The 27,191-nt window shown below is 39.8% G+C and overlaps 1 protein-coding gene across 2 annotated transcripts; it reads left to right on the top strand.

The window, feature by feature from the left end:
- Positions 1-131: 131 nt before the first annotated feature.
- On the top strand, positions 132-27,109 carry rimkla (ribosomal modification protein rimK-like family member A). 2 transcript variants are annotated; one of them, XM_051949263.1, is made up of 5 exons: positions 132-1,007; positions 13,451-13,681; positions 17,353-17,439; positions 20,164-20,367; positions 22,224-27,109. In XM_051949263.1, exons 1-5 carry the CDS (start codon positions 845-847, stop codon positions 22,733-22,735), a joined length of 1,197 nt encoding a protein of 398 aa, XP_051805223.1. In that variant the 5' UTR covers positions 132-844; the 3' UTR covers positions 22,736-27,109. The 2 variants fall into 2 exon arrangements, with proteins under 2 accessions (XP_051805223.1, XP_051805224.1); XM_051949264.1 differs by lacking the exon at positions 132-1,007 and adding an exon at positions 13,072-13,317.
- Positions 27,110-27,191: the final 82 nt, after the last annotated feature.

Raw genomic sequence — 27,191 nt, 5'->3', positions numbered from 1 at the left:
CTCAGTAGGCCCCGCCCCCATTCGGCAGTTTAACTCCTCTGTGATTGGCTAACGGGGTCGCGCCTCGCCCACTGCTTCCGCGTGTTGTTTGGGCAGAGAGGCGGTTGCCGGGCTGTGATTGGCCGACGCCCCTCCGAACCTTTGTTTTGGGGCAGACCCCGTTTTTTTTATCTTTTCCTTACTGGTCAACGGGAGTGCGGACGAGTGTAGTTGTAAACGAGGCGCGTGCACTTTTCAGCACCAATACCTCGTGGATAGCAGCCAAACGCAGCACAGAGAGTAGCGGTGTTGTGGGTTAGCTTCACTTTATCCTGATACACGGAGGACTTGGCGCTCTGTGATCACGGGAAAAAACAAAAACTGATTCAACCCGGTGCCGAGGCGGAGAGCGGAAATACAGAGAGGCGCAGCTTGAGCTTTTTTTTCTTTTTTGTTCGCCCCGGCGGCAAGAGCTGCATCTCGGCTTGAAAGAGACAAGTTTTGTGCGGGTGACATTACCGTTATCTTCCTTTTTCTGTGTCGAATTCGCTCGGTTCAGCAGAACTGGAGGACTAAATGGCTGGAGGCGACGGGAAACAAAGGTGATAAAGAAGCTTGTTCGGTCCCTCGCCGGTTCGGCCCAGACAGCGGTTGAAGCCCTGCGGTCGGTCCTGTTTTTAGCCACATCACAGCCCGCTAGCCGCCGAGCTCTTCATTGTGTGAGCATCGCTCGTGCTACTCCGCTGCCGCCCGAACCCCGGAGCCCGCGCGCTGCCACCGCACACCTGCCGCCCCCACAAGCTGCGGATTTTCCTACTCTTCCTCTGTCTTTTTTTGTTTGAAGAACTTTCCAATCCAAGAAAAAATGTGTTCTCGGGTTTGGTTCGTGACCGACCGGCGCATCCACCAGGAGTACCCACAAGTTCAGATCCTCCGGGCGCTGAAGGAGCGCTGCGCCGACGAGGATGTGGAATTCCGCTCCCTGCTCATGGATCAAATCGTGCTGACGATCAGCGAGGGGCAGTTAGGCAAGTATCGATCATAGTAGTCGATGTGTGATCATAAAACTGTGCGAGCTAACGATGCAGTTTGGCTCGGATGTGAGATCCATGGTGCGTTTACGTGCTCCGCAAAGTTAATGGCAGACTGGTCATTGTTTGGGGACCGCACTGCCGTAAAGCGAGCGGAGGGTTAGCCCGGTCTGCTCTGCTAGCAAGGAAGCGAAGTGTAAGCACAGCCGTGACCGCCTAACCCACTTTCCAGCTTGACTGCCTCCAGTGTGAAGGCAGCGATGACGCCTGATTTGATTTGGCTGAATACGCTGCAATTCAAACACTGTTGTGGATGATCAGATGTACACAAGCGACCGGAGATAGCCTTTTTAATAGCACAGAAACCCAGTAATTACAGAAACAAGCATTTATTAGTGGGATCAAGTCGAGCTCCTGTCATGTTGCTGCACATTGTGTCGACTCTGATGTTCAAGCTGTGGGTTTTATCAGAGAATCTTATATTTAAAGCGGGGTTTTTCATTTTTAAGCAGCCTAGAGAATGAGAAACACAAATTAGCATGTTTGATCCTGCTGAAAGAGTCGCAAATGTACTAGATCAGTTTGAGCAATCACGTAGATGTTTTCGTTTTGAGATGTTAAAGGTAGTGATTTAACATAAGACACCTAAAGTAATGTTTACAATTCTTAATTGACTAGCCAAGAAAGCGTAAACACTAGATAGATAGATAGATAGATAGATAGATAGATAGATAGATAGATAGCAGAATCCTGGGAGTTTGAGGGTTCTGCACAGTATCAGATGTTGTACATGGAATCTTCTGGAACCACTTGCTCAGTTTGTGGGTCACAGAAGTCAGTAATGTCTTCTAAATTAGTAAGGCTTTTTACTCTCATATTAGAGTGGGTTGTCCACTGATCACAAGGTTGGTGGTTTGATCCCATCCCTGAAGTGTCCATAGATAGATAGATATTTTAAACTTAGAGAATGAGAAACACAAGTTCACATGTTTCATCCTGCTCCAAGAGTCACAAATTGACCAGCTCTGTTCAAGCAATCACTTCAATATTTTCTCTTTGAGATGCTAAAAGTAGTCAATTAACATTAGACACCTAAAGTAGTATTTGCAATAAATCATAAACACATGATAGATAGATAGATAGATAGATAGATAGATAGATAGATAGATAGATAGATAGATAGATAGATAGATACTTTTGTCATCCCCAAGGTATCACAGTAGCTCACACGTTACATTCAAGAAGGAATGAAATCAGTGTGCATGAAGGTAGTAATCTTGCATGTGTGCTGCCACAACCTGTGTGTTATTCCTTGAAATTCCTCAAACTGTGCAATTGATTGTCAAAACTACCATCAGCCACCCCCGTACCATCTTAATCTGCTATTTCTGTACATACTAGCTCTTCTATCCCACCAACACTGTCATAATCCTCAATCAATCTTCTGTTGTCGTTTCGTGCTGCTCGCTCCAGAGTCATTACAGTGAAATGTTGTAATTTCGCAGTAATGACTCAGGAGGCCTCGCTAAAGTGATGGTAACAGTAGGAACTCTCAACAAATGGACACACATGGAATTTGTTAGGGTGGTGCGAAGTGAAGTGGTGGGGCAGTGTCACCAGATGAGAGGTGTGAAAGTCCCAATTAACACATAAATGGTGTGGGGTGACACTGGCAGAGGCTGAACAGACGGGAGAAAATGTACTGAAGTGGAATGAAAAGGGGTGCGACTGGGCAGCGCGTTCCCTGCTATCTACATGCCATTACTTTATACCGCTGCGTCGTACTGTACAGCTTAGTCATGGCAAGGCTTTACACGCAACACGGGGCCTCACATGCCAACAGATAGGCATTAAAGTGGAAAGCATGGAACTTACATACATTTCACATCCCATAGGACAGCCAGAAGGACATAAATGAAGCCTAGAATGGGTTATTTGGGGCATTTATACAGAATACCTATCACATTAAAACAACAATAAAGTGTATTTTTTGTTACTTGATCTAAAGAAGATCAGGATAAAGAGGTCATACCAACCAGCCAACACAGATATATAGGTAGACGGTTGTCTAGACCTGTCGCTTAGCAAGATACACATAAGCGCGGCAGTTAGCATGCACTATAATCCACTGCTGGCCCTAAGTCTGCATTCAGTAAATGTCTTCTGAGCCTATTAACAGCCAGTGGACAGATTGTCTTTTGGCCACAGAGGAAGCCACAGAGTGTTCTCTATGTCTGGGGTCTTGAGGTGCATACTGGCCATGTGTGCACCTAGCATTAAGTGCAGCTTTTATCTCGATGCGATTTAGCCACATATGATTTACATGTGGATTACAGAAACTCTGGTCATTTCCAATGCAAAATCAAAACAGGAAATGGCATCTTGGCTGCATAGTCTCTATCAAAACAAAAGTTGCTTGTCTTTACCAGCATGCAGAATATCTCAGTGTGGATATGCACAAGGATAAAGCACCAGGGGAATAAAACAAGTTAAATTAAACTTAAGGAAATTCAGCTGCTGTGACCGAGACCAGATCAGTTAGTGTTAACTATCCTGATCTTTTTTAACACTTCATAGGCAACTGGAAGTTCACAGTCCTGTCAAGTGTGAACCACCATTTACAAAATGACCAAATTTACTATAAATAGTCACTTGTTTCGGTCATATCCAGCAGGAAAAACTACAAATTTACTATAACTTATATTGTAGTAAGGCTATGACTAATTTCAGACATAACTGTATGCTAAATCTGCCCAATCCTTTAAACTGTCTACATTATTGCAGTGAAAGACAACAACAACTAATGATCAACAGTGCTGATAGATTGGGGAGCTAAACTGTAGTGTTAGGCCTTGTTTCATCAGAAATTTGTGAATAAACAAGACTTGCACTGGGATGGGGCAAGAAGGCAGACCCTTTAAAGGGGCAAGGACGCTGTCAAGATTCACACAAGGACAGCTGTGGATATCACAGATGAGTAGTTGTTGCTGTTATACTAGTTTCTACTCGAAGGACTCAGTTCTATGCATGGATAGTAGGCCTTATTCCACACATATACACCACAGTCCAGCGTACACACTACAGCTCTGGTAGTCGCCACAGGGACTGTCTGTGCTGATATAAATTTTGAGCTGCATGCACACGAGTTCACGCACAGACCCTGGTGAACCCTCACATGTTCACGAATGCAGAAACACTTGTCTTAGTTACCACTTAATGACTATTAATGCAGTTAATTCTTGTGTAAATATGACTAAATAATAATTAAAATAGGAGGAATGATCAAATGAAACAGCAGCTTTTAGAGCGGGGGTGTCCAACATGCGGCCCACAGGCCAAAACCGGCCCGCCAGAGGATCAGATCCTGCTGTCAAAGTGTAAAAATTACAGAGAAGACATTAACTACAGGTTGTAAATTTGTAAGACTATAAATTTATAATAATTTCCATGACAAGTTGTTTTGATGATCAAGTAAAATACAAGATTGCTCATTTTTCCTTTCTCATTTTGTGTCTCATTTTTGTCTTATTGGCTCTCCTTTTTGTAATATTTTTCCTTGTTTTTTGTCTTTTATTGTCATTTGTCTCATGTTTTTGTTGTTTTGTGTCTCATTTCTGTAATATTTTGTCATGTTTTTGTTGTTTTTTTGTCTATTATTGTCTGAATTTTGTTGTCTCATGTTTTTGTTGTTTTGTGTCTCATTTCTGTCATATTTTGTCATGTTTTTGTTGTTTTTTGTCTATTATTGTCTGAATTTTGTTGTTTGTCTCATGCTTTCATTGTTTTGTGTCTCATTTTCATCATTTTGTTCCTCATTTTTGTCATTTTGTGTCTTATTTTTGTCCTTTTGTGTCTCAGTGTTGTAATATTTTGTCATGTTTTTCTTGCTTTTTTGTCTTTTTGTTTTGATCATAAAGTAAATGTATCGGAAAATATTTAGTCTCAAAAAGAACTGATAGCAGAACTTGTTCAAAGAGTAGCTTTTCAAAACTAACAAGCCAACAACCAACAACCAAAACCCCCCAAAAAGTTCATGGATGCCGAGTATTTGTTTTAGGGAAGGTCAGAACGCTATCTTAAAACTGATAACACATTTACAGCTTGCTGTTTCAAAAGGCTTCTCCTTCTCTTGGCTCGTTTGTGTGTTCTCACATCAGGTTGAGGTCCATGTTTCACACTGAAGTTAATGGGTTCAACGTGTCCCCAGGAGGAGCGATCTGTACGTGCACCCACACATGCACATCATTATGTTTTAATGGCGAATGACGGCCCTTCACATACGACAGCTAAACCCAACATTCAGCTAGCTGGAGGCATTTCACATCCCATGATTGAATAGGCTTAAGAGACCGGATATGAATTGATGTCACGATCCTTTTTGATCCCTGTGTTTGCCACTGGGTCCTCTTTTATCCCAAACATGACAAATGCAACACTTCTGTGCCAATGAAGACAGAACATTGAGGCAGGTTCACTATCTTAATTTACAATCTGATACAGCTTCGTGGCAGTTCTTGTTTTGGCTCTTTGTGAAGCACAAACTCTAAAGTTTATAAGAAATATGGCGTTTTTACAGTGAATGATGTTGCTGCTGAACTTAATTTGCATTTACAAGCTGTTATTAGTTGTTTTACATTGGTTAAAAGAAGCTACATCATGTCATACAAACACTTAGGATTCTTATTTGCACAAAAATTGTATAAATTCTTAGTCAATATGTTTTACACTTTAAAATAATGAAGAGAGTTTATATTCTTTTTGGGCTGTGACTTGATTGCTCATGTTTTCTTCCACAAAACAGCTTGTTTGTCAATTAGCCAGGAGCATCTCATTTGCAGCTCCTCACATACAGCCTGGAAAGGTCTATTTGCATTTTACTGGTGTTGCCAAATACGCTCACAGAAGTTGGTTTTTCCTCTAGATAAGATTGAAGCCTGCACTGAAGATAAAAAGCTAAGCACAAGGAATTGCATTCATGCCACACACTGAGTTTGAAGACATGAAACAACAAAAACAGGACAAAACAGTACAAAAAAGAGACACAACACGACAAAAGCGAGAAACAAAATGACAAAAAATTGGATGAACGACATGAAATGAAACAAAAAAGACACAAAACATTGATTAAAAAAGGTAACAAAGCAACAAAAATGGACAAAAACAAGACAAAAAATACACAAATGACACAAACATGAGAAAAAATACAAAAAAGGAAACAAAAAGACAAAAAAATAGCCAAACAACACAAGTGAGACAAAAAACACAAAATGACAAAAATAAAACAAAAAACACAAAATGACAAAAACATGAGACAAGCGACAAAGGTCAAAAAAAGAAAAAAAAACACCAAAACAAGACAAAATGAGACACAAAATGACAAAGGAAGATTCAGCAATACAGTGTTTTATTTTAGGATCAAAACAACTTGTCTAGAAATTATTTGAAGTTTAGAATTTTAAATGTCCAAATTACACTTAATGTCTGCTGTGCAATGTTTACACTTTACAAAGTCGTCCCGTGGGCCGGATTGGACCCTCTGGAGGGCCAGTTTTGGCCCACGGCCCGCATGTTTGGCACCCCTGCTGCAAAGTTTATACCTAGAATAGCATTCTTATTAGAACGTCACTGACAGACGTATCTTTTCATGCAACATTTTATCTCGACTTAATGTTTAACCTTTCTTTTGTGCGAATAAGCGCTTGCGTGTGTGATTTGCATAGCAGCTGCAGCAGCCATAGAAAACAGTGTCTGCTCGATGATTGCTGCACCGCAAGCATTCGAGCTTCATGCTTTCTGGTACTGAATGATGTTGATGATAATTGTAAAAACTGGTGGGGGAACACATGACCACAAACCCACAAATATTATTGGAAGAGTCACGATGCATCTTCGTCTTCTACAGTGGGGTTTTTTTTTCCACTCAGACCACATAAATGGAACAGGCCACAAGAGAAGCAAGACTTTATTGGATAAGAAGGTTAGCACAAGTTGATTTGCCAGTGTTACCAGCCGCGATATTAGATATTATTACATGCCAAAGGAACTTCAGATGAAAGAGCAGTGATGTATTGTGTTGTTTGCAACAGCTGAGACCAGATGATGCAGAAATATTTCCTACATAACATTGTTACAGATCTATAAAAAACAGCTAATGAGTGAGGCTGGTGAACACAGTAAACTGACTGTCACGGTACCCAAGTAGTCTATCTTCAATTCCCTACAAAATATAAATGGGAGTGTTACACATGAGTATCATGGCGCCAGATCTCATCCAAAATATGGCATTCAGTCATATTAAAAGATCTCCCAGCCCTAAACCAAGCACATAAAAGAGGACTCTCTAAAGCAGGGGTGTCAAACTCATTTTAGTTCAGGTTCCACATTCGGCCCAGTTTGATCTCAAGTGGACCGGACCAGTAAAATTCCAACACAGTAATATCCTATAAGTAGCGACAACTCCATTTTTTTTTTCTTTTAGTGTAAAAATGTTCATGGAAATGTCTTTTTTTTTAAAAAAAAAAACATTATGAACAACCTGAAACACATCACAACTTCCAGATCAAAGTGTCTACAAAGGAACACAACATTTAGTCACAGCTATCTGGAGCTGAATGATGTAGTGTTTTACTTCATAATCAAAATGACAAAACTCAGAAAACAAAGGACAAAATGTTGCAAGAACAAGACACAAAACAACAAAAAATTAAATAAATGGCCCAGAACAAGACAAAAAAGAAACAAAAAGTTGGACAAAAAAGTTACAAAGGACCAAAACAATGGATAAACGAGACAAAAACGAGAAACAAAACTACCAAAAAGTACACAAATGCCACAAGCAAGCAAAAAAAAAAACCACAAAATGGCAAAAGGCTACACAAAGCAACAAATAAAGCAAAATTAGAATGAGACAAAAAAGGAAGCAAAAAAAGAGAAACAAAACGACCAAAACATGAGACAAACGACAAAAGTCAGACAAAAAATAAACCAAAAAGATGACAAAAACGAGACACAAAATGACAAAAGAACAATCTCGTATTTTACTTTCTGATCAAAAACTTGTCATGGTCTAGAGGTCTAATGTCTTCTCTAATTTTTACACTTTGAGGGCCGGAGTGGAGCCTCTGGTGGGCCGGTTTTGGCTCGCGGGCCGCCCGTTTGACACCCCTGCTCTAAATCACAGTTAATGCTGTAATGGGTTTGACCTCTTCAATCTGAGAATTCTTCAGTGGCAGTTTAATGTATTTGCTGAGCTGCGGCTGACAGATATTTTTGTTATCTCATCATATGTCTTGTTGACCTCAGTCAGTTCAAGTGCTATAAAGTAGCTGGCACTACACAATACACAGGCCTCTGTGCTGAGTGCACAGAAGGGTTTTTTGCTTGGCCTCACAGCGGGCCTACATACATGTTTCTGTTGGATGTGTGTTGCTGATGACAGATATGCAAATAGGCCATTAGAGGCATTGTTGGCCAAACCAAACCAGGCAAAGGCGTGTGCTGACCCGCTGCCTCCTCAGGCTAACGTGGACAGGACATCCACAGCTGGAGCGAGGCTGCATTCAGGTCTGGCAGGACTGACCAGCCAAACCCTGCCACAGCGTTTATCGGCCTGCTTTGTGACGTTGCAGCGGCATGCATAGAATGCTTGTTATGCATGTTAGCTTTGTCAGGCAGATCGAAAATGGGACCCACCGATGCAGTCCGCCGAACAATGAAAACGTTGCGATTTGTCATAAAAGAAAGACAAAAATCCCACCAGCTGTGACTATAAACTCTAAATTTAGACATTGCTTCATAACAACCTACGCTGAAATCGTCAAACGTTGGCATGGACAGCATTTCTGAACATTTCTGCCGCGGTCACATGACGAGCGCTTGCACAGATGAATAGGACTGATTCATCCAGCTGCCTCATTGGTCTCTGTTTGGTCCCCCTGGAGATGGAGACGAGCACTGTGAATACTGTCTGTCAAAAACCATGAGACCACATCCCCTGACACTTCCCACTGTAACACCACTCACAGCGCTCTCAGTTGCTACACAATCAGAGCAGTGTGTGAGAGCGCTGAATGGGGCCGGAGAGACAGCGAATCCTCCTGCTTCTGTACTCAGATTGTGAGGAGGGAGGAAAGAAAAAAAGAGAGGGGTGGGGTCTTTTCATGGCTTCATACTCCGATTATCATGCGCCACATTTTCCCCCTCCCCTCGCTAGCTTCCTCTGCGTTAGCTTCAAGACATCCCTGACCTTTGCTGCCTGTCGCCTTTCTCCTGTTCTACCTCCGTTTACCCGTCTGTGCACACGCTGACCCTAAAGCAGGGGGTGTCAAACTCATTTTAGTTCAGTGGCCACATTTAACCAGTAAAATCAGAACATAAATAAAGAAACACAACTCCAAATTTTCCCTTTGCTTAAGTTCAAAAAAGTCCATTCTGAAGATGTTCAAATTTAAGGAATGATCTTTCTACAAAACATCATGAACAACCTGAAATTTCTTCTAAAATTCAGTTCGGTTTCAACAATATTATGCCTCAATTTATCATTTACACATTACAACTTCCAGATCACAGAGTGCCTACAAAGGAACAAAACATTCAGACACAGCTATCTGGAACTGGAATATCGTATTTTGCTTTAAAAAAAAAAGACAAAAATAAGACAAAATATTACAAAAATGAGACACAGACAACAAAAGCGAGAAAGAAAATGACAAAAAATGAGACAAACGATGTAAAACAAAAAGGAGTCAAAAAATTTGCCAAAAAAATGGGCCAATGAGACAAAAAAATGACAAAACCGTGAAACTAAACGACAAAAATGCTACACAAAACAATGAATAAAGCAAAACACAAAATGAGAAAAATAAGACAAAAAACACAAGTGAGACAAAGGAAACACAAAACGACAAAAACATGAGACAAATGATAAAAATCAGACAAAAAAAGACAAAAACAAGAAAAAGTATGACAAAAATGAGACACAAACAACAAAAGCGAGAAATAAAATGACAAAAAAATGAGACAAACGATGCAAAACGAAACCAAAATGAGACAAAAAAGTTATAAAAGCGACACAAAAATGGACCAACGAGACAAAAAAATGACAAAACCGTGAAAAAAAATGACAAAATCGCTACACAAAACAATGAATAAAGCAAAACACAAAATGACAAAAATGAGACAGAAACCACAGGCAAAACAAAAGGAAACACAAAAAACAAAGACGACAAAACAACAAAAATATGACACAAATGATAAATATCAGACAAAAAAAACAAAAACAACCAAAACAAGACTTAATATACCAAAAAGGAGACTCAAAATGACAAAAAATGAGACAAACAAAAAAGAGAAAAAATTTGACAAAAAAGAATGAAAAAATGGACAAATGACAAAATGAGACAACAAAATAACCAAAGTGAGAAACAAAATGGCAAACGATGCACAAAACAATGAATAAAGCATAACACAAAATAACAAAATGAGACAAAAACACAAACGAGACAAAAAAGGAACAGAAAACAATGACAAAACAGACAAATGACAAAAATCAGACAAAAAACAACAAAAACAAGACAGTATATTACAAAAATGAGACACAAAATGACAAAAGAACAATATAATATTTCACTTCACGATCAAAACAACTTGTCATGATCTAGAAATTATTTTAAATTTATAGTTTTACTAATGTACTATCTGCAGTTTATGTCTTGTCATTTTTACACTTTGAGGGCCGGATTGGACCCTCTGGAGGACCGCTTTTGGCCCTCGGGCACACGTTTGACACCCCTGGTTTAAAAGAAGCCTGTGCAGGACATGCATTATGCAGCGTTGGTGCACGGTGCATCTGCAGGCGCATCAATAGCTATCTAGCTGCTGTTATTATGTATGCAGCAACCATCAAGCTTCTGTTGACCTCTGATGATCTCAGCCACTGCCATTATCGCTGCTGTGAGCCTGGAGACTCTAAGATGGCTGAAATTCATGTCACGGTAGAGGTGAAACGCCGACAAATGTTTCTCCTCCCTTCTTTCCTGCACATAGTGTACGTGTCCTCACAGATTCTGCCGTCTCTTAATCTGTTCGTCCTGATGAGCTCGCGGGTTGCATCACCGGCTCAGAAGTCTCACAGTCTGTCTCGGTTTCCTCTTGTCATGCAGGGTGACAAAGTAGCACCAGTCACCAGCGAAATGCTTCACAATCTTGGTCCGTGGCAGGCGAATTTGCCATCTGTGTCAGAAAATGTGAAGCCAATGCTCTGTGTCGTTCCAGATTTATTCTGCTGTGCAGATTCACATAGCTGCGGATGGAGGAGGATTTGTCAAATTGGTAGCCTTTGTAGAAAAGTTGTTGTATTCTGTTTCACACCAGCTTTATTCCCTCCATCATTCCATACAAGCTCCTCTTTGTAAAGTCTCTCCGGTTTTCTGTGGCTTTTACATGCTGTGCTGAATTGAAATGGCTGATCAGTGACCTATTCAGATGTGCTCAGTTAGCCTATTGTGGCTACGTAGCTAGCATTTGCATAATAAAAGTGGTGTCGGGCTGAGACACTGAAAACCAATGTCGATTTTACTTTCGGTGAAGCAAAACACAGCGAAGCTCAGCTCCTGGATCTATTAGATTACACTGAGTTTTGCATTGTGATTGTAAAGAAGGCTGGACTAGATTGCAGTGAAAATATCCAACAATTTTCACACACTTTGTTGTGCAGAGTGTCTCTAGCTGTGCTTTCTCATGTGTGATTAAACTCAGCATTTGCATCCTTGGGGTTTTAGACGTCTCATCAGCAGCAGGGGTGTCCAACATGCGGCCCGTGGGCCAAAAGCGGCCCTCCACAGAGTCCAATTCGGCCCTCACAGTGTAAAAATTACAGAGAAGACATAAACTGCTTTTTATAAATTTGTGAAAGTATAAATTTAAAATAATTTCTAGATTTTGACAAGTTGTTTTGATCATAACGTAAAATATTAGATTGCTCATTGTTCCTCTGTCATTTTGTGTCTCATTTTTGTAACATTTTGTCTTGTTTTCATTGTTTTTTTGTCTGATTTTTGTCCTTTATCGCATTTTGTGTTTCCTTTTTGTGTCACTTGTGTTTTTTGTCATTTTGTGTTTTGCTTCATTCATTGTTTTGTGTATCATTTTGTCGTTTAGTTTCTCGGTTTTGTCTCGTTTGTCCATTTTTTGTCACTTTGTAACTTTTTTCAAATTTTTTGTCACCTTTTTGTTTCGTTTCGTGTGGTTTGTCTCTTTTTTTGTCATTTTGTTTCTCACTTTTGTCGTTTTGTGTCTCATTTTTGTCATTTTGTGTCTCATTTTTGTAATATTTTGTCTCGTTTTTGTTGTTTTTTTTGTAAAATACTATTTTGTTCAATTCCAGATACCTGTGACTAAATGTTGTGTTCCTTTGGTGACAGTCTGTGATCTATAAATTATAATGTCTAAATGATAAACTGAGGCATAATGCTGTTGAAATTGAACTTATTTTTAAATGGCGTTACTTTTTAACTGACAACTCAGTAAGGAGAAGATGTTTTTTACCTCGCTGACATGCTTTAACCGTGTCTACATGTGATGACGTGTCGTTTTATCAGGTAACAGAATCCATCTAGGAACTTACTTTTCTTCAGAAATTTCAGGTTCTTCATAATGTTTTGTAGAAAGATAATTCCTTAAAGGTGAGCATTTTCAGAATGAACTTTTTTACACTAAAACAAAGGAAAGCTTTGGAGTTGTGGTTATTTATCGGTTATTATGCTGTGATTTTACTGGTCCGGTCCACTGGGGATCTAACTGGGTTGAATGTGGAACCTGAACTAAGACGACTGCTCTGCTATATAATATCAGTACATCAGCGAGGATTTATCTCTTTCTGTTAAAACGGACAACAATAATGCAGCGCTGCAGAGGAGCTCTATATGTGGCTGTGGTCAGTATGTAAATGTTTGTATCAGCAGTCACTGCAGGTTCTATATTCATTGCTCAAAACCACCGTCCTCGGAGCTGGCTGCCTCCGCCTGGTCCTGTAAACCGGCCAACTCCCAGTCTGAGCTGTGTGGTGACGACCGGAGCAGCGTCCACAAACAGTCTCCATAAGAGGAGTAAGCTTTTCCACCGGTACACGACGGTTCCAGATCTCACCAGAAGCTTTCGCAATGTTTCCAGACTTTAAATGTGACTTTCAGGATGTAATGGGAGTTCTAAACAATGACGCATTACTCTCTAACCCTGCAAGTAGAGACGGCAAGCCAGACGCTGGCCGATAGCACTGGTTCCATGAGAGCCATGAACTCACAGGAGACCAGTAAGATCTCTACATCGTGGCTCTGAACTGTATGGAGTGCCATGTAGACTTCACATTGTTAAACACAGGATTTTTGTCTAATCATATTCGTTTCTCTTCCTTCCATTCCCCCATCGCCATCTCACACCACCAGGTCTGCGAGTGGAGCAGGAACTGGTGACGTCCTACCCACAGGTGGTGGTGGTGAGGGTGCCCACGCCATGGGTCCAGTCGGATAGCGACATCACTGTGCTGCGCCACCTGGAAAAGATGGGCTGTAGGCTGATCAACCGGCCTCAGGCCATACTCAACTGTGTCAACAAGTTCTGGACCTTTCAGGAGCTAGCAGGCCACGGGGTGCCTCTTCCTGACACCTTCTCCTACGGTAAATCCTGTTAGACGTTTGCCTTTCGTAGAGCGTTGATGTGGTCGGGCTGTTGTCACCAAGATGTCCGGTGCAGTGTAGTTTTTCATGACCATAAGCAGCAAGTAATTCAATGAATGTGACGTGAAATCACCTTTATTAACCCTCCTGTCGTCCTGCGGGTCAAATTGACCCGTTTTAAAGTTTGAAAATTTGGAAAAAAAATACATATTTTCACAGTAAAAAGTTTCACATATTCAACATTTTTGGGAATTTTTTAAAAATTTTTTGGTTGAAAAAAAAGTAATGTAAAAAAAATGTTTCTTTAAGAACATTCGGAAAAAAATCAATGCATGTTCTTTAATGAATGTCCTTCAAAAAATATTAGAGCTTTTACTGATATATATGGAATCACTTTAAATATTTTTAGGATTTTTTTGGAAGGTTTTTATTCATTATTTGAAAATATTTACTTTTTTAATTGTTTCTTTTTTCTTACATTTTTATTTCTTGCCAAATTTGGGGATTTTAAAAAATTTTTTCATATAAAATTTTTAAGTGAAACTTTCAAGGAATTTTTGAATTTTTCCTCCTGAAGGTTTTGCAAATTTTTATAAATGTGGGGATTTTTTTTTTCTGAATTTTTTGATTTTTTTCCAGACAAGGGAACATTTTTTTGGTGCCCATAAATGAGGACAAAAGGAGGGTTAATACATCTCAAATTAGGACAATACATGAAAGCAAAAATCGATTTTTCGCGCGGTGACGGACGGGGGGAACGAACATTCGCTTCAGTTTTTCTGTGCAGTTCCCTCAGCAGTGTTACATACAAGTGCACATACAAACAAATAAACACACAGGATGTAATAGAGGTGTTCATCACGTCACCCACAGTCCTACAGAGCTAGTCGGCACAACGTCAAAGTGTAAATTCTTCCTTATTCCATCTTCTTTATCACAAAATACTCAATGTCGCACTATTGATGATGAAGACAGAGATGTAAATAGTCTGTTGTTTACGTTTTGTAAGGAAATGTAACTGCATCATGTTAAACTCATACTTTTTGATCAAAATGACAAGTCAGAGAAAAAAAAAAGACAAAAACAAGACAAAACGAGAAATAAAATGACAAAAAATGACACAAGCAACACGAAACAAAACAAAAAAGGACAAAACATTACAAAAATGAGACACAAAACAACAAAAGAACAATGTAGTATTTTACTTTAAGATCAAAACAACTTGTCATGGTCTAGAAATTATTATAAATTTATACTTTTACTAATTTAAAATCTGCAGTTAATGTCTTCTTTGTAATTTTTACACTTTAGACCCTCTGGAGGGCTGGTTTTGGCCCGTGGGCCGCATGTTTGACCCCCTGATCTACAGTCAAATAACTATTTCCACAAACAGCAGAGCTGCTGTGTCAGCCGTGTTTTTTTTATAAATTCAATCACATTAGTGGCATCACACACTTTAGCCCACATGCGTCTGCATAAGACGGATTAATACGCCATCATTCAGTCATTCACTACTCCCAATTACCATCCTCAGATCCTCGTAGTCGTCCGATAAACCACCGGTTCTTCTAATTTTCACACTTTCTCTGACACCGACTGTTGAGAAAGACGGGATTGTCAGATAACAAACGTGTTTTTATTTGTTGCTGCTTTGTTGATTCTATGTGACGTAACAGGCTGACAACCGAGAGCACACATTTCTCTCCGTTTTTGCAAAAAAAAAATCCCCAGCGCTGTGGTGTTTGTGAGAGCAGAAAAAAAGGAGGATACAGACAGAGAAAGAAAGAGGAGGGGGTGTTTGGCCTACATTCCATCCGTCTCTGTGCACAGTAGGCCAGGCCATGCATGCAGAGCAGCTGGAGACCTTATGTAACACCCCCCCACCCCGCCCCATCACAACACATGCCCCCTCATGAGATTTTTCAGAATAAAAGATGCCATTGCCTCCTTCCCTCTACCTAAACAGCTTATGACGTGTTCGGAAAACCACATTTGGTGTCCACTGTCCCCCCCCCCCTACTGAAAACACATGTGATTCAGTGCATCTGGAAAAAAGCCGTGTGACAGAGCAGCTCACATCTGTTCTGCTGACTGAAGGCCAGATTAGGCCAGACAGGAAGACAAAGACAGAGAGACAGTAACAGGTAACACTAACAGTGAAGTACAGAACGGCTGAGAGAGGGGAAAGAAGTGATCAACACCGAATATTTTCTGTATTTTTTACACATTTCTAATCGTCTCTCAAGCCAAAGCAGAGCACTGCAAAAACTCAAACTCTTACCAAGTGTGTTTGTCTTACTTTTAGTCAGAATGTCTCATCCCACTTGATTGAAGATAAATTCACTTAACAAGAGACATTTCAGCAGATGGAGGGATTGTTTTAAGACAGTGCATCATAAAAATCGTGTTAAGTCAAACAATCTTGAAACTATCTTGTTTTGAGTTGTACTTTACAAGAGAACTCAAAATAAGTTTAACCCTCGTGTCGTCCTGTGGGTCAAAATTGACCCGTTTTAAAGTTTGAAAATGTGATAAATAAATATTTTCACAGTCAAACTTCTGATGTCCACGTTTTCAACATTTATGGGAAATTTTTGAACATTTTTTGGTGAAAAAAAAGGAAATGTTAACAATGTTTCTTAAGAACATTCACAAAAAAATCAACCGAAATCCAGCAAATTTTGCAGGATTTTGGCTGATTTTAATGTGAATGTTCTTAAATAAAATATTAGGATGTTTTACTGATATTTATATAATCACTTTAGATATTTTTAGGGTTTTTTGGAAGATTTTTACTCACTTTTTGAAAATATATAAAATAATTTTTTGCCAAATTTGGGGGATTTTTTTAAAAACAAAACTTTTAAGGGAAACTTTTAAGGAATTATTGGAATTTTCTTCCTGAAGGTTTTTGCTAAATTTCAGAAATTTGGGGATTTTTTGCTGATTTTTGGGGATTTTTTTCAGACAAGGAAATAATATTTTTTGATGCCTGTAAATGAGGACAACAGGAGAGTTAAAACATCTCACATTAGGAGGTTACATGAAAGCAAAAATCTATTTTTGAGTAAAAAAACTACTTTTTTTTTTTTTAAGCATATCTGGCTTATTTTAAGACACCTAAGCTTGACAATCCTGATTAAAAAAAATGCTTAAAATACATTTTCCAGCTAATTTTAAGATCTCAATATTCTAAACATCATATCTTATATCAAGAAATCTTCCCAAGACATTTTTCACTCGTTCTATTGGCAGATTTTTTCCCCCACTTATTTCACGGTAAAAGCTCCTTGAAATAATCTTCTTCTTCTTGTTCAGAGAGGGGCCTTTTTTTCCAGTGAGGAAGCTGAAGCACATCTGCTGCTACAAGCTGCCGTTATAAATCAATGTCAGATATGGTCAGCTGCTTCACATTAATGCATCGTTCAGTGACTCTTCTGTTCCAGTCTCATGAATCAAGCAGCAAGTATAAGCTCAGGACAACAACTCCTACAGCCTGGCTGGTTTCACTCACTTGTATTTCCATAGCAACACGCTACATTCTCTCTGTCCCCTGCTAAGTCGTCTGTAATGTGTGAACCGTGCTGTCAAACGGAGGACGGCTTTTAACGTGTATTCTACTGTGTGGGCGTGGTTGCGTGTTTGTGTGTGTGTGCATGGGCATTTCCCAGGAGGGCACGACAACTTTCGTAAGATGATTGACGAGGCAGAGCCGCTCGGCTACCCGGTGGTGGTGAAGAACGCACGTGGCCACAGAGGTAAAAGCGTCACGTCATATAATCTGTTTACAACACCACACCCCAAAAACCCTGCAGCTCCCCAATGGGAATTCAGTCCACCCTTATATGAAATTCACTGACAGAGTGTTAAATGATTAGGACCGTGGTGCTGCAGCAAACACAGAACAAAAGCTTGCGATGCCTGCAGGGTGGCTGATGGGTTAACCGTTTCAGTTATTACTAATTTTGCTTGAATTCACAGGAAGTTTGTTTGAGAAGTTTGACCCTCGTGTCGTCCTGCGGGTCAAAATTTACCCGTTTTAAAGTTTGAAAATGTGGAATAGATCAATATTTTCACAGTGAAACTTCTGATGTCCACAGTTTCAACATTTTTGGGAAATCTTTGAACAGTTTTTGGTGGGAAAAAAAGAGACGTTAAAAATGTTTCTTTAAGAACATTCACAAAAAAATCAACCAAAATCCAGCGAAATTCGTTGGATTTTGGTTGATTTTTTTTTTGTGAATGTTCTTAAAGAAAATATTAGAAGTTTTACTGATATATATGGAATCACTTTAGATATTTTTTAGAATTTTTTTGGAAGATTTTTATTCATCTTTTGAAAATATTTACAAGAATTTTCTTGCCGAATTCAGGGGATTTTTTTTTTAAATAAAACTTTTAAGACAAACTTTTAAGGAATTATTGGAATTTTCTTCCTGAAAGTTTTGCAAATTTTCAGAAATTTGGGGAATATTTTTGCTGATTTTTTTCAGACGAGGAAACCATATTTTTTGGTAAATGAGGACAACAGGAGGGTTAACGGTGCCCTATCAACTTTCAAAATGCCTTTTCACTGCCTGGTTTGAGGATCGAGGTCCAGCAAATTTTGCAGGATTTTGGCTGATTTTTTGTGAATGTTCTTAAAGAAAACATTAGAAATTTTAATGATATATATATCTAATCATTTTAGATATTTTTTGGAAGATTTGTACTCATTTTTTGAAAATATTTACAAGAATTTTATTTCCACATTTGGGGGATTTAAAAAAATAAAACCTTAAAGCGAAACTTTTAAGGAATTATTGCAATTTTCTTCCTGAAGTTTTTGCAAATTTTCAGAAATTTGGGGAATTTTTTTGCTGATTTTTTTGGGGGGATTTTTTTCAGACAAGGAAAAAATATTTTCCGGTGCCCGTAAATGAGAACAACAGGAGGGTTTATGTTTTGCTTCTAAGAACTCAGCCCCGGTTTGTGCTGACCCATTAACCCTTTATATTCATAGTTATGGACACTTGAGTGGCTCTGCCATTGTTTGAAGGAATGATAATGGTCTTGGTTAGCAGAGGCTGCATCACAGCACATTGTTAGGCAAAGCAGTTGGTGGCCAGCCACTAACTTGACCCTTTTTATGGAGTCCGGCGTCTCGAGGGATGCTTTCAGTCTCGCTGTGGTTGACCGTTGACACTGGCCAAAGTCCAGCTTGTCTTCCTTCTCGTGAGCACGTATGAAGGCATGTGAACAAACACAAAGACGGGCTCAGAAATGTTAGCAATAATAGGCACTAATAAATGTTTACTAGATCCATAATTTAAATTCCTCGTGTCTCCATGGCCAGTTATTGGAATATGAAATCTCGCGTATTTTACGTGCATCTTCTCCTGTGGTCGATGCAAATAATACACTAATGTCCACTGGTCTAAGTGAGCCACACTGCCACTGTTCCTTGGCTGTCTTGTTTTTGACTCACAAAGTGCCACATCATGCCGTCCATTTTCACGTCTTCATAAAGTTCCCAAAGCACTGCCTCGTCATTGGGTTTGGATGGAATGACGTGCAGACAAACAGCAGTCACATGGTTTTCCCTGGAAACGGGATCAGAGGTCGTGACAACACGGAGACAGGGCCAGGCAGTGCTAATTAAAACAGGCATCTTCTATCCTCTGCGAGAAGCAGTTGAGTAGCTGTTAACAAGACCATCCTGTCATTTCTATGAGAAATGGGAACTGACATGAGACTTGGTCAGCAGAAGCAGCGACTCGTCAGCAAAACTTTAGGGAAGTTTTTCCAGCTCGGCTAATATTTCGCAAATGGCAGACCCTGCAAGAATCTAAAGATCACGTTAACCCTCCTGTTGTTCTCGTTTACGGGCACCAAAAAATTTGGTTTCCTTGTCTGAAGAAAATCAAAAAATAATCAGCAAAAAAAATCCCCAAATTTCTGAAAATTTGCAAAAACTTCAGGAAGAAAATTCCAATAATTCCTTGAAAGTTTGTCTGAAAAGTTTTATTCTAAAAATCCCCTGAATTCGGCAAGAAAATTCTTGTAAATATTCTCAAAAAATGAGTAAAAATCTTCAAAAAAATCCTAAAAATATCTAAAGTGATTCCCTATATATCAGTCAAACTTCTAATAATTTCTTTAAGAACATTCACAAAAAAATCAACCAAAATCCAGCGAATTTCGCTGGATTTTGGTTGATTTTTTTGTGAATGTTCTTAAAGAAACATTTTTAGAATTTCCTTTTTCCCACTAAAAAAATGTTCAAAAATTTCCCAAAAACGTTAAAAATGTGGACATCAGAGGTTTCACTGTGAAAAATTCCCCCCCCCCCCCACATTTTCAAACTTTAAATCGGGTCAATTTTGACCCGCAGGACGACACTAAGGTTAATATAAACACGTCTGTGTGTCATGACAGCCTGCAGAACAGCTCGTCTTTCGTTCCTTCCTTACATCTTTTGTCTACTTTCTTCCTTCTCCCAGGCAAGGCTGTGTTCCTGGCACGGGACAAACACCACCTGACAGATCTGTGCCACTTGATCCGCCATGACACCCCCTACCTGTTCCAGGAGTACGTGAAGGAGTCGCATGGCCGTGACGTGAGGGTGGTCCTGGTGGGCGGCCGCGTCATCGGCTCCATGCTGCGCTGCTCCACCGACGGCCGCATGCAGAGCAACTGCTCCCTGGGTAGGCAGACGAATCACACACGTTAACCCTCCAAAAAATACGGCTTCCTTGTCTGAAAAAAAATACAAAAATTCAGCCAAAAAATTCCCAAAATTTCTGAAAATTCCAATAGTTCCTTAAAAGTTTCCCTGAAAGGTTTTATTTTAAAAAAATATCCCAAATTTGGCAAGAAAATTCTTTTCAAAAAATGAGTAAAAGTCTTCCAAAAAATCTTAAAAATATATATATATCAGTAAAACTTCTAATATTTTCTTTAAGAACATTCACAAAAAAATCAACCAAAATCCAGTGAAATTTGCTGAATATTATGAAAACAAGACACAAAACGACAAAAAATGGACAGACGACAGAAGCGAGACAAAGAAAGAGAAAAAATGAGACAAAAACAACAAGTAAAGGGAAACACAAAATGACAAGAACAAGACAAAAACACAAGTGAGACAAAAAGGAAACACCGACAAAAACACGAGACAAACGACACGTCAGACAAAACGGAAACAAACCGACAACAACAAGACAACATATTACAAAAACGAGACACAAAGTGACAAAAGAGCAATCCAGTATTTTACTTGATGATCAAAACAACCTGTCATGGCCTAGGAATTATTTGAAATTTACAGCTTTACATATTTACAGTCTGCAGTTAATGTCTTCTCTGTAATTGGACCCTCTGGAGGACCGGTTCTGGCCCTGTTTGACATCCCTGTCCTACTCTAATCACGCTCGTATATGAGGACCAAATTAAGTGCTCCTAACATCTTTCTAAATTTACGGTATAATAAAAGCATGAGGCTCCATCTGCTCCATAAAGCAGTTTTGGGGGAGTGTATAAAACCAACGAGCTTGTCCTGACTCTACCCTGGAGACACCAAGTGGCACGGCGTTCAGCTGATGAAACTGATTTTCAGTGTCAGAGCGTGAGCAGCGTTGGGCGAGCTGAGGCTGTAATTCACTGTGACGTATTTAGGACATCAGTCATCAGATTATTCTGCATTTATGTAACGACTCACGGTTAAACTTCCACTGACTCCAGGCGGATCTGAAGCGCGGTTTCATTCTGTTGTTAAATATTAAAAAAAAGCCAAATTCTTTTTAAATATCTTCAGTCAAACACATATATAAATAAATATGCCATGATTGCCTCTGATTCATCTTAAAAATCATAGAGCAGACACTGCAAAATGCTGTATTGCTGAATGTTCTTTTGTCATTTTGTGTCTCGTTTTTTTCTTGTTTTTGTTGTTTTTTGTCTGTAGTTTTTGTCTGATTTTTGTCTCGCGTTTTTGTCATTTTGTGTTTCCTTTTTGTCTCGCTTGTTGTTTGGCTTTTTTTGTGTGTCTTTTTGTTTCTTTTTTTCATTTTTTGTCTATTTTTTGGCACTTTATTACTTTTTCGCCTCTTTTTTTGTTTTTTATGTCGTTAATTTCGCTGGATTTTGGTAGATTTTTTTGTGAATGTTCTTAAAGAAAATATTTGAAGTTTTACTGATGCATATGTAATCACTTTAAATATTTGTAGGATTTTTTGGAAGATTTTTTCTCAGTTTTTGAAAATATTTACAAGAATTTTTTGCCAAATTTGGAGGATTTGTTTAAAAATTAAACTTTTAAGGAATCGTTGGAATTTTCTTCCTGAAGGTTTTGCAAATTTTCAGAAATTTGGGGGAATTTATTTGCTGAATTTTTGGATTTTTTTCAGACGAGAAAACAATATTTTTGGTGCCTGTAAATGAGGAGAACAGGAGGGTTAAATATCTGGATGAAAATCAAGATCTCCTCATGCTCAGCCTTCCATACATACGGTAATCCCAGCCGTTGGTGGGTACTGACCAGCGTGATGTCTCTGGTTGTCAGGTGGTGTGGGTATGATGTGTCCCCTCAGCGAGCAGGGAAAGCAGCTGGCCATCGAGGTGTCCAACATTCTCGGCATGGACGTGTGCGGCATCGACCTCCTGCAGCTCAACGACGGCTCCTTCGTGGTCTGCGAGGCGAACGCCAACGTGGGCTTCATCGCCTTCGACCAGGCCTGCGGCATGGACGTGGCCGGCATCGTGGCCGACTACGCCCTGTCCATGCTCCCCAGCCGCCTCACCCGCAAAATGTCCCTGCTGTCCGTCGTGTCCAGCACCAGCGAGACCAGCAGCGAGCCCGAGGTGTGCGCCGTGCCGGCGGGCGGCGGCTCGCTGCCCGAGGCCGTCTGCAACATGAGCATGGGTTCTACCTCCAGCGAGAGCGACCCGGAGCTGGCCGAGCCCTCCCAGTCGTCGCCCCGTCAGTCCACGGTCCCCGCCCTGCCCGGCCTCCCCGACCCGGCCTACAACTTCAACACCCTCCTCGCCAACGAGATCAAGTTATTGACTGAGTGAGATCCAAGCCGCTTCATTCACACACAAACACCACAGATGCGTATTTAAAACCTACACACACTCACCTGTACGGATGGCAACAAACATTCCTTTAAAAACACATATCAGTCCAAAAACTACCAACACATGAGATGTTCAAAAGGAGCAGAGAAACACACAACACACACACTGACACAAACACCAAAACATGAGCCTTCTCCTACTTCAAAAAAACCTAAAAGATCTGAGGCTGCTCCCCTGACTCTCCTCTCTTTGCACCTCTATTCCCAAACTACGAATCCCGCTCTCTGAACCACAGCAGGATAGTGAGGGTGGGATAGAGAACATGAGATAACCGGCCTCTGTTAGTTTAGATTTGCTCTTCTTTGGGTGGGTGGATCCGTACATCCTCACAACACTTTAAGTAGAATCTATGCTGTCATAGACGAGGGTTTTCTGCTGAGACTATAGTCAGGTTTGGTGGGTTGGAGGCGAGCTGAAGTGTTTTAAAGTTGTTGGGGAGACGATGTAGCAACGGAGCGGGATGGGAACCCGTCCTGCAGCAACCGGGCATGTACAAACTGAACATTAACAAGTAGCAGATCTGTTTTAGAGTCACACCCCGGAGCGTAAAAACGAGTTCATCGCTCCATTTTTAATTTCACATTCCTGCAAAGTACGCTTGATTAGCCTTACCGGCGGCGGTAGCCTGCTGCTGCTTTTTAAAATTCACCATCAAATACCTAGCACTTTATAACGAACAGACGCATTTTTTTCTCACTTAGGAAAGACGAGACAGAGTGTGAAAGCCGTGTCTACACCTGCAAGCAAAATATACCTCAGAACAGTGACTTTTCACTGCCATACGGCGACATAGATCTTCAGTACATATCAGCCTGGATCCTCGTGGTTTTCTAATGGCCCTCGGCATGCCAGGTGTTCCTTCCCTTTATGTCCAGGAGCTGAAACAGTTGTACATTATTGTTTGTTTCTTTTTTTTTTAGATTTTATGTAAATACTTAGGTAGCATGCTAGCATCCAGCCGACGAAACTGGAGCCACTGAAATAACTGCCAACATGGACATTTTCATAAGCTATTGTGGACAAAGTAGTTTGAGACTGAAATTTGGTGCTAACATTTCTGGATTTGGTTAGTGATTTCTCAGTCAGAATTATTTGTAGACTTCTATCGTTTTCACATCGTGTTTTTCTTTCTTTCTTTCTTTTTTGATAACAAGTATCCGAACCCGCTGAAACACGTTGGCACGATGTACAAAAAAATGGAAACTATATTTTTGCAGTCTTCTTGAATAGAATGTTACTTTTTCTTTCCTTAGGGGAGAAAGGAAAACAAAAAAAATCCAGGGATTTCAGCAGCCAAGACCTTATTGTTTACAGTCAGTGCTCCTCCTTCCTGCACACCTTCTGAGACAAACATCACAGCTGCAGGGTACGCTGCCGTTCATCCAGAATAACTTACAGCTCTGATCAAAAGCACAAACGTACACCCTGAACTGTTCCGCCGTGACGCTGGTGTTTTTAGGCCTTTTTTTTCTTTTGAACACAACTCAGGGAAGCAGCCTGGATCTCAGCCCTGACCCCCCCAAAGGCGTGACATATCCATCCATCCGAGCTGGAAACATGTCAAAAAGAAACACGACACATACCTGCAAGCAGACAAAAAATACACACAAACAACAATGAAAAAAAGGTTGTAAACTACAGTATAAGACAATGTGGTGTATACCATGGTTAACATGCACTTTTTTTCCTTGCTTGTTTTCTATCGTTCCTCGTTTTCTTCCTAATTTATGGTATTTTTAAAGAGAAAAAAAAAAGTGGTTTGTGTGCACTAATATCGTCTCAATAAAGTGAAACCGCTGTGAAGCTTGATTTTATTTTCCTCTTTTGTGGGCCGACTTATTCTGCTAACCGTCTGGAAGCTAAAAGGGCCCTGCTGGGGGGGGGGGGGGGGGGGGGGGGGGGGGGAGTCTAAACCTGCCAGACGACAACAGAAGGCAGCTTTGATTTGAAGTCTGCTGTCGAGTGATCACAGTGGCTCCACTGAGAGAACAGCACCGTTTACGCTACTGTGATGTTGTCCAGTACCTGTTTCATCCGAGTATCTGACAAACAAACTGTGAAATCTGCTTCTGTGCGCTCTCCTGACGTGCTAAAGGGCCGGCGGGCTTCATCACCATCCCGGCGTAAACGCTATCTGTGGGTGAACTATCTCCGGTTGTTGTCCCCCTATTTTTTTGAAGTCTTTGTATTGAAGTCATTCCACATTGTTGTACGTAAGTGTAAATTATAGACCGCATATCGATCCGAGACGTTAATATCCAGCCATAGGGAGGAGCGAAGTGTTCATTTCTCTCTCTCTCTCTCGCAGCCCCTGTTATTTAAATCTGTAGTTTCTGCATCATCCATACGCCGTCAGAGCACGTCTAGCCGTTGAAGGTTCGTTTAACCCTCGTGTTGTCCTGCGGTTTAAAGTTTGAAAATGTGGAAAAAATATTTGTTCACATTTTCAACATTTTTGGAAAATCTTTGAACATTTTTTGGGTGGAAAAAAGAAATGTTAAAAATGTTTCTTTAAGAACATTCACAAAAAAAATCAACTAAAATCCAGCGAAATTTGCTTTCTAAAGAAAATATTAGAAGCTTTACTGATATATATATATATATATATATGTGTGTGTAATCACTTTAGGTATTTTTAGGATTTTTTGGAAGATTTTTGCTCATATTTACAAAAATCTTCTTGCCAAATTTGGGGGATTTTTAAAAATAAAACCTTTAAGGAATTATTGTGATTTTCTTCCTGAAGGTTTTGCAAATTTTCAGAAATTTGGGGAATTTTTCTTCTGAATTTTTGGATTTTTTTCAGACAAGGAACCCATATTTTTTGGTGAATGAGGACAACAGGAGGGTTAACGATGCCCTATCGACTTTCAAAATGCCTTTTCACTGCCTGGTTTGAGAATCGAAGTCCCGGTTCGGAGAGATTTCTTTCCGATTCGAGGCATGGAGGCTTCTGACAGGAACCCTCATGTTGTCCTGTGGGTCAAAATTGGGCCGTTTTAAAGTTTGAAAACGTGGAAAAAATATTTGTTCACATTTTCAACATTTTTGGGAACTCTTTGAACATTTTTGGTGGAAAAAAGAAATGTTAAAAATGTTAAACATGCACAAAAAAATCAACCAAAATCCAGCGAATTTCGCTGGATTTTGGTTGATTTTTTTGTGAATGTTCTTAAAGAAAATATTAGAAGCTTTACTGATATATATATGTGTAATCACTTTAGGTATTTTTAGGATTTTTTTGGAAGATTTTTGCTCATATTTACAATAATTTTCTTGCCAAATTTGGGGGATTTTTAAAATAAAGCCTTTAAGGAATTATTGTGATTTTCTTCCTGAAGGTTATGCAAATGTTCAGAAATTTTCGGGATTTTTTTTGTTTTTTTTTTCAGACAAGGAAACCATATTTTTTGATAAATGAGGACAACAGGAGGGTTAACGATGCCCTATCGACTTTCAAAATGCCTTTTCACTGCCTGCTTTGAGAATCGAAGTCCCGGTTCGGAGAGATTTCTTTCCGATTCGAGGCATGGAGGCTTCTGACAGGAACACGGGCACCACATACTAGTGACAGGAAGGATAAACCTACTTATTAGCCCGTGTGGCGCTTGGCCAGCCTGGAACAAACGTGTCGGGGACCTCTGGACGAGTCACTGTGTACGACAACAACAGAGCACAAGGTTACTATTTAATTCCACACTGCTGCTAATGTATATTTGGTTCAAGAAGTAAATTAAAAAAAAGGGAATAAGAGAAAAATCAAAGTGTTTCCATGTTTTGCTGCCTCTCCACACATAAAAATGAATCTGAATGCCAAAAAAACAAACATTTCGTTGTATAATTCCGTACAAATAACACTAGCAGTGAGATGATTTTAAAAATGATTGTTTTGATATAAAGAGTAAATGTTTCAGATTTGTATATAATATGTAAGATTTCACGGCGGCCGTCGGGTTCGTTTTATGTCCGATTTAAAACGAACCCGAGGCTTGCTCAAAGGTTTACAATATTCTTTTATTTGCAGGAGTAAGATGCAATGTTTTTGCTTCGGTGAAATGCTGAAGCTCATAATTCTATCTGGGTGTGTTGAATCGATGAAGAAGCTCAGGATTGCTGGGTACGATAAAAGCGAAAGCATTGCATTGAAAGAGGTTTTAGGAAATGCCCTGGACCATTATTCTGTTCTGTATCATTCCGACAGTGTTACACAATGGATCCCAAAATCATGTAATTCACAAGTGTTCAAAATGATGTAAATATATATCCCTCTTTTTTTAGATTAAAATAAAGATGAGTCATTATTCAAAACCAGTGAAAACATGTCCCGTCCTTCTTTAACTGCACCGAAACATCAACATTGTGCTTAAAATACACTGAATGTAAACTGCATGAA

This window comes from Acanthochromis polyacanthus, chromosome 6 (genome assembly GCF_021347895.1).
Source record: "Acanthochromis polyacanthus isolate Apoly-LR-REF ecotype Palm Island chromosome 6, KAUST_Apoly_ChrSc, whole genome shotgun sequence".
NCBI classification, from domain to species: Eukaryota; Metazoa; Chordata; class Actinopteri; family Pomacentridae; genus Acanthochromis; species Acanthochromis polyacanthus.
This window is presented reverse-complemented; position numbering and strand designations above follow the sequence as displayed.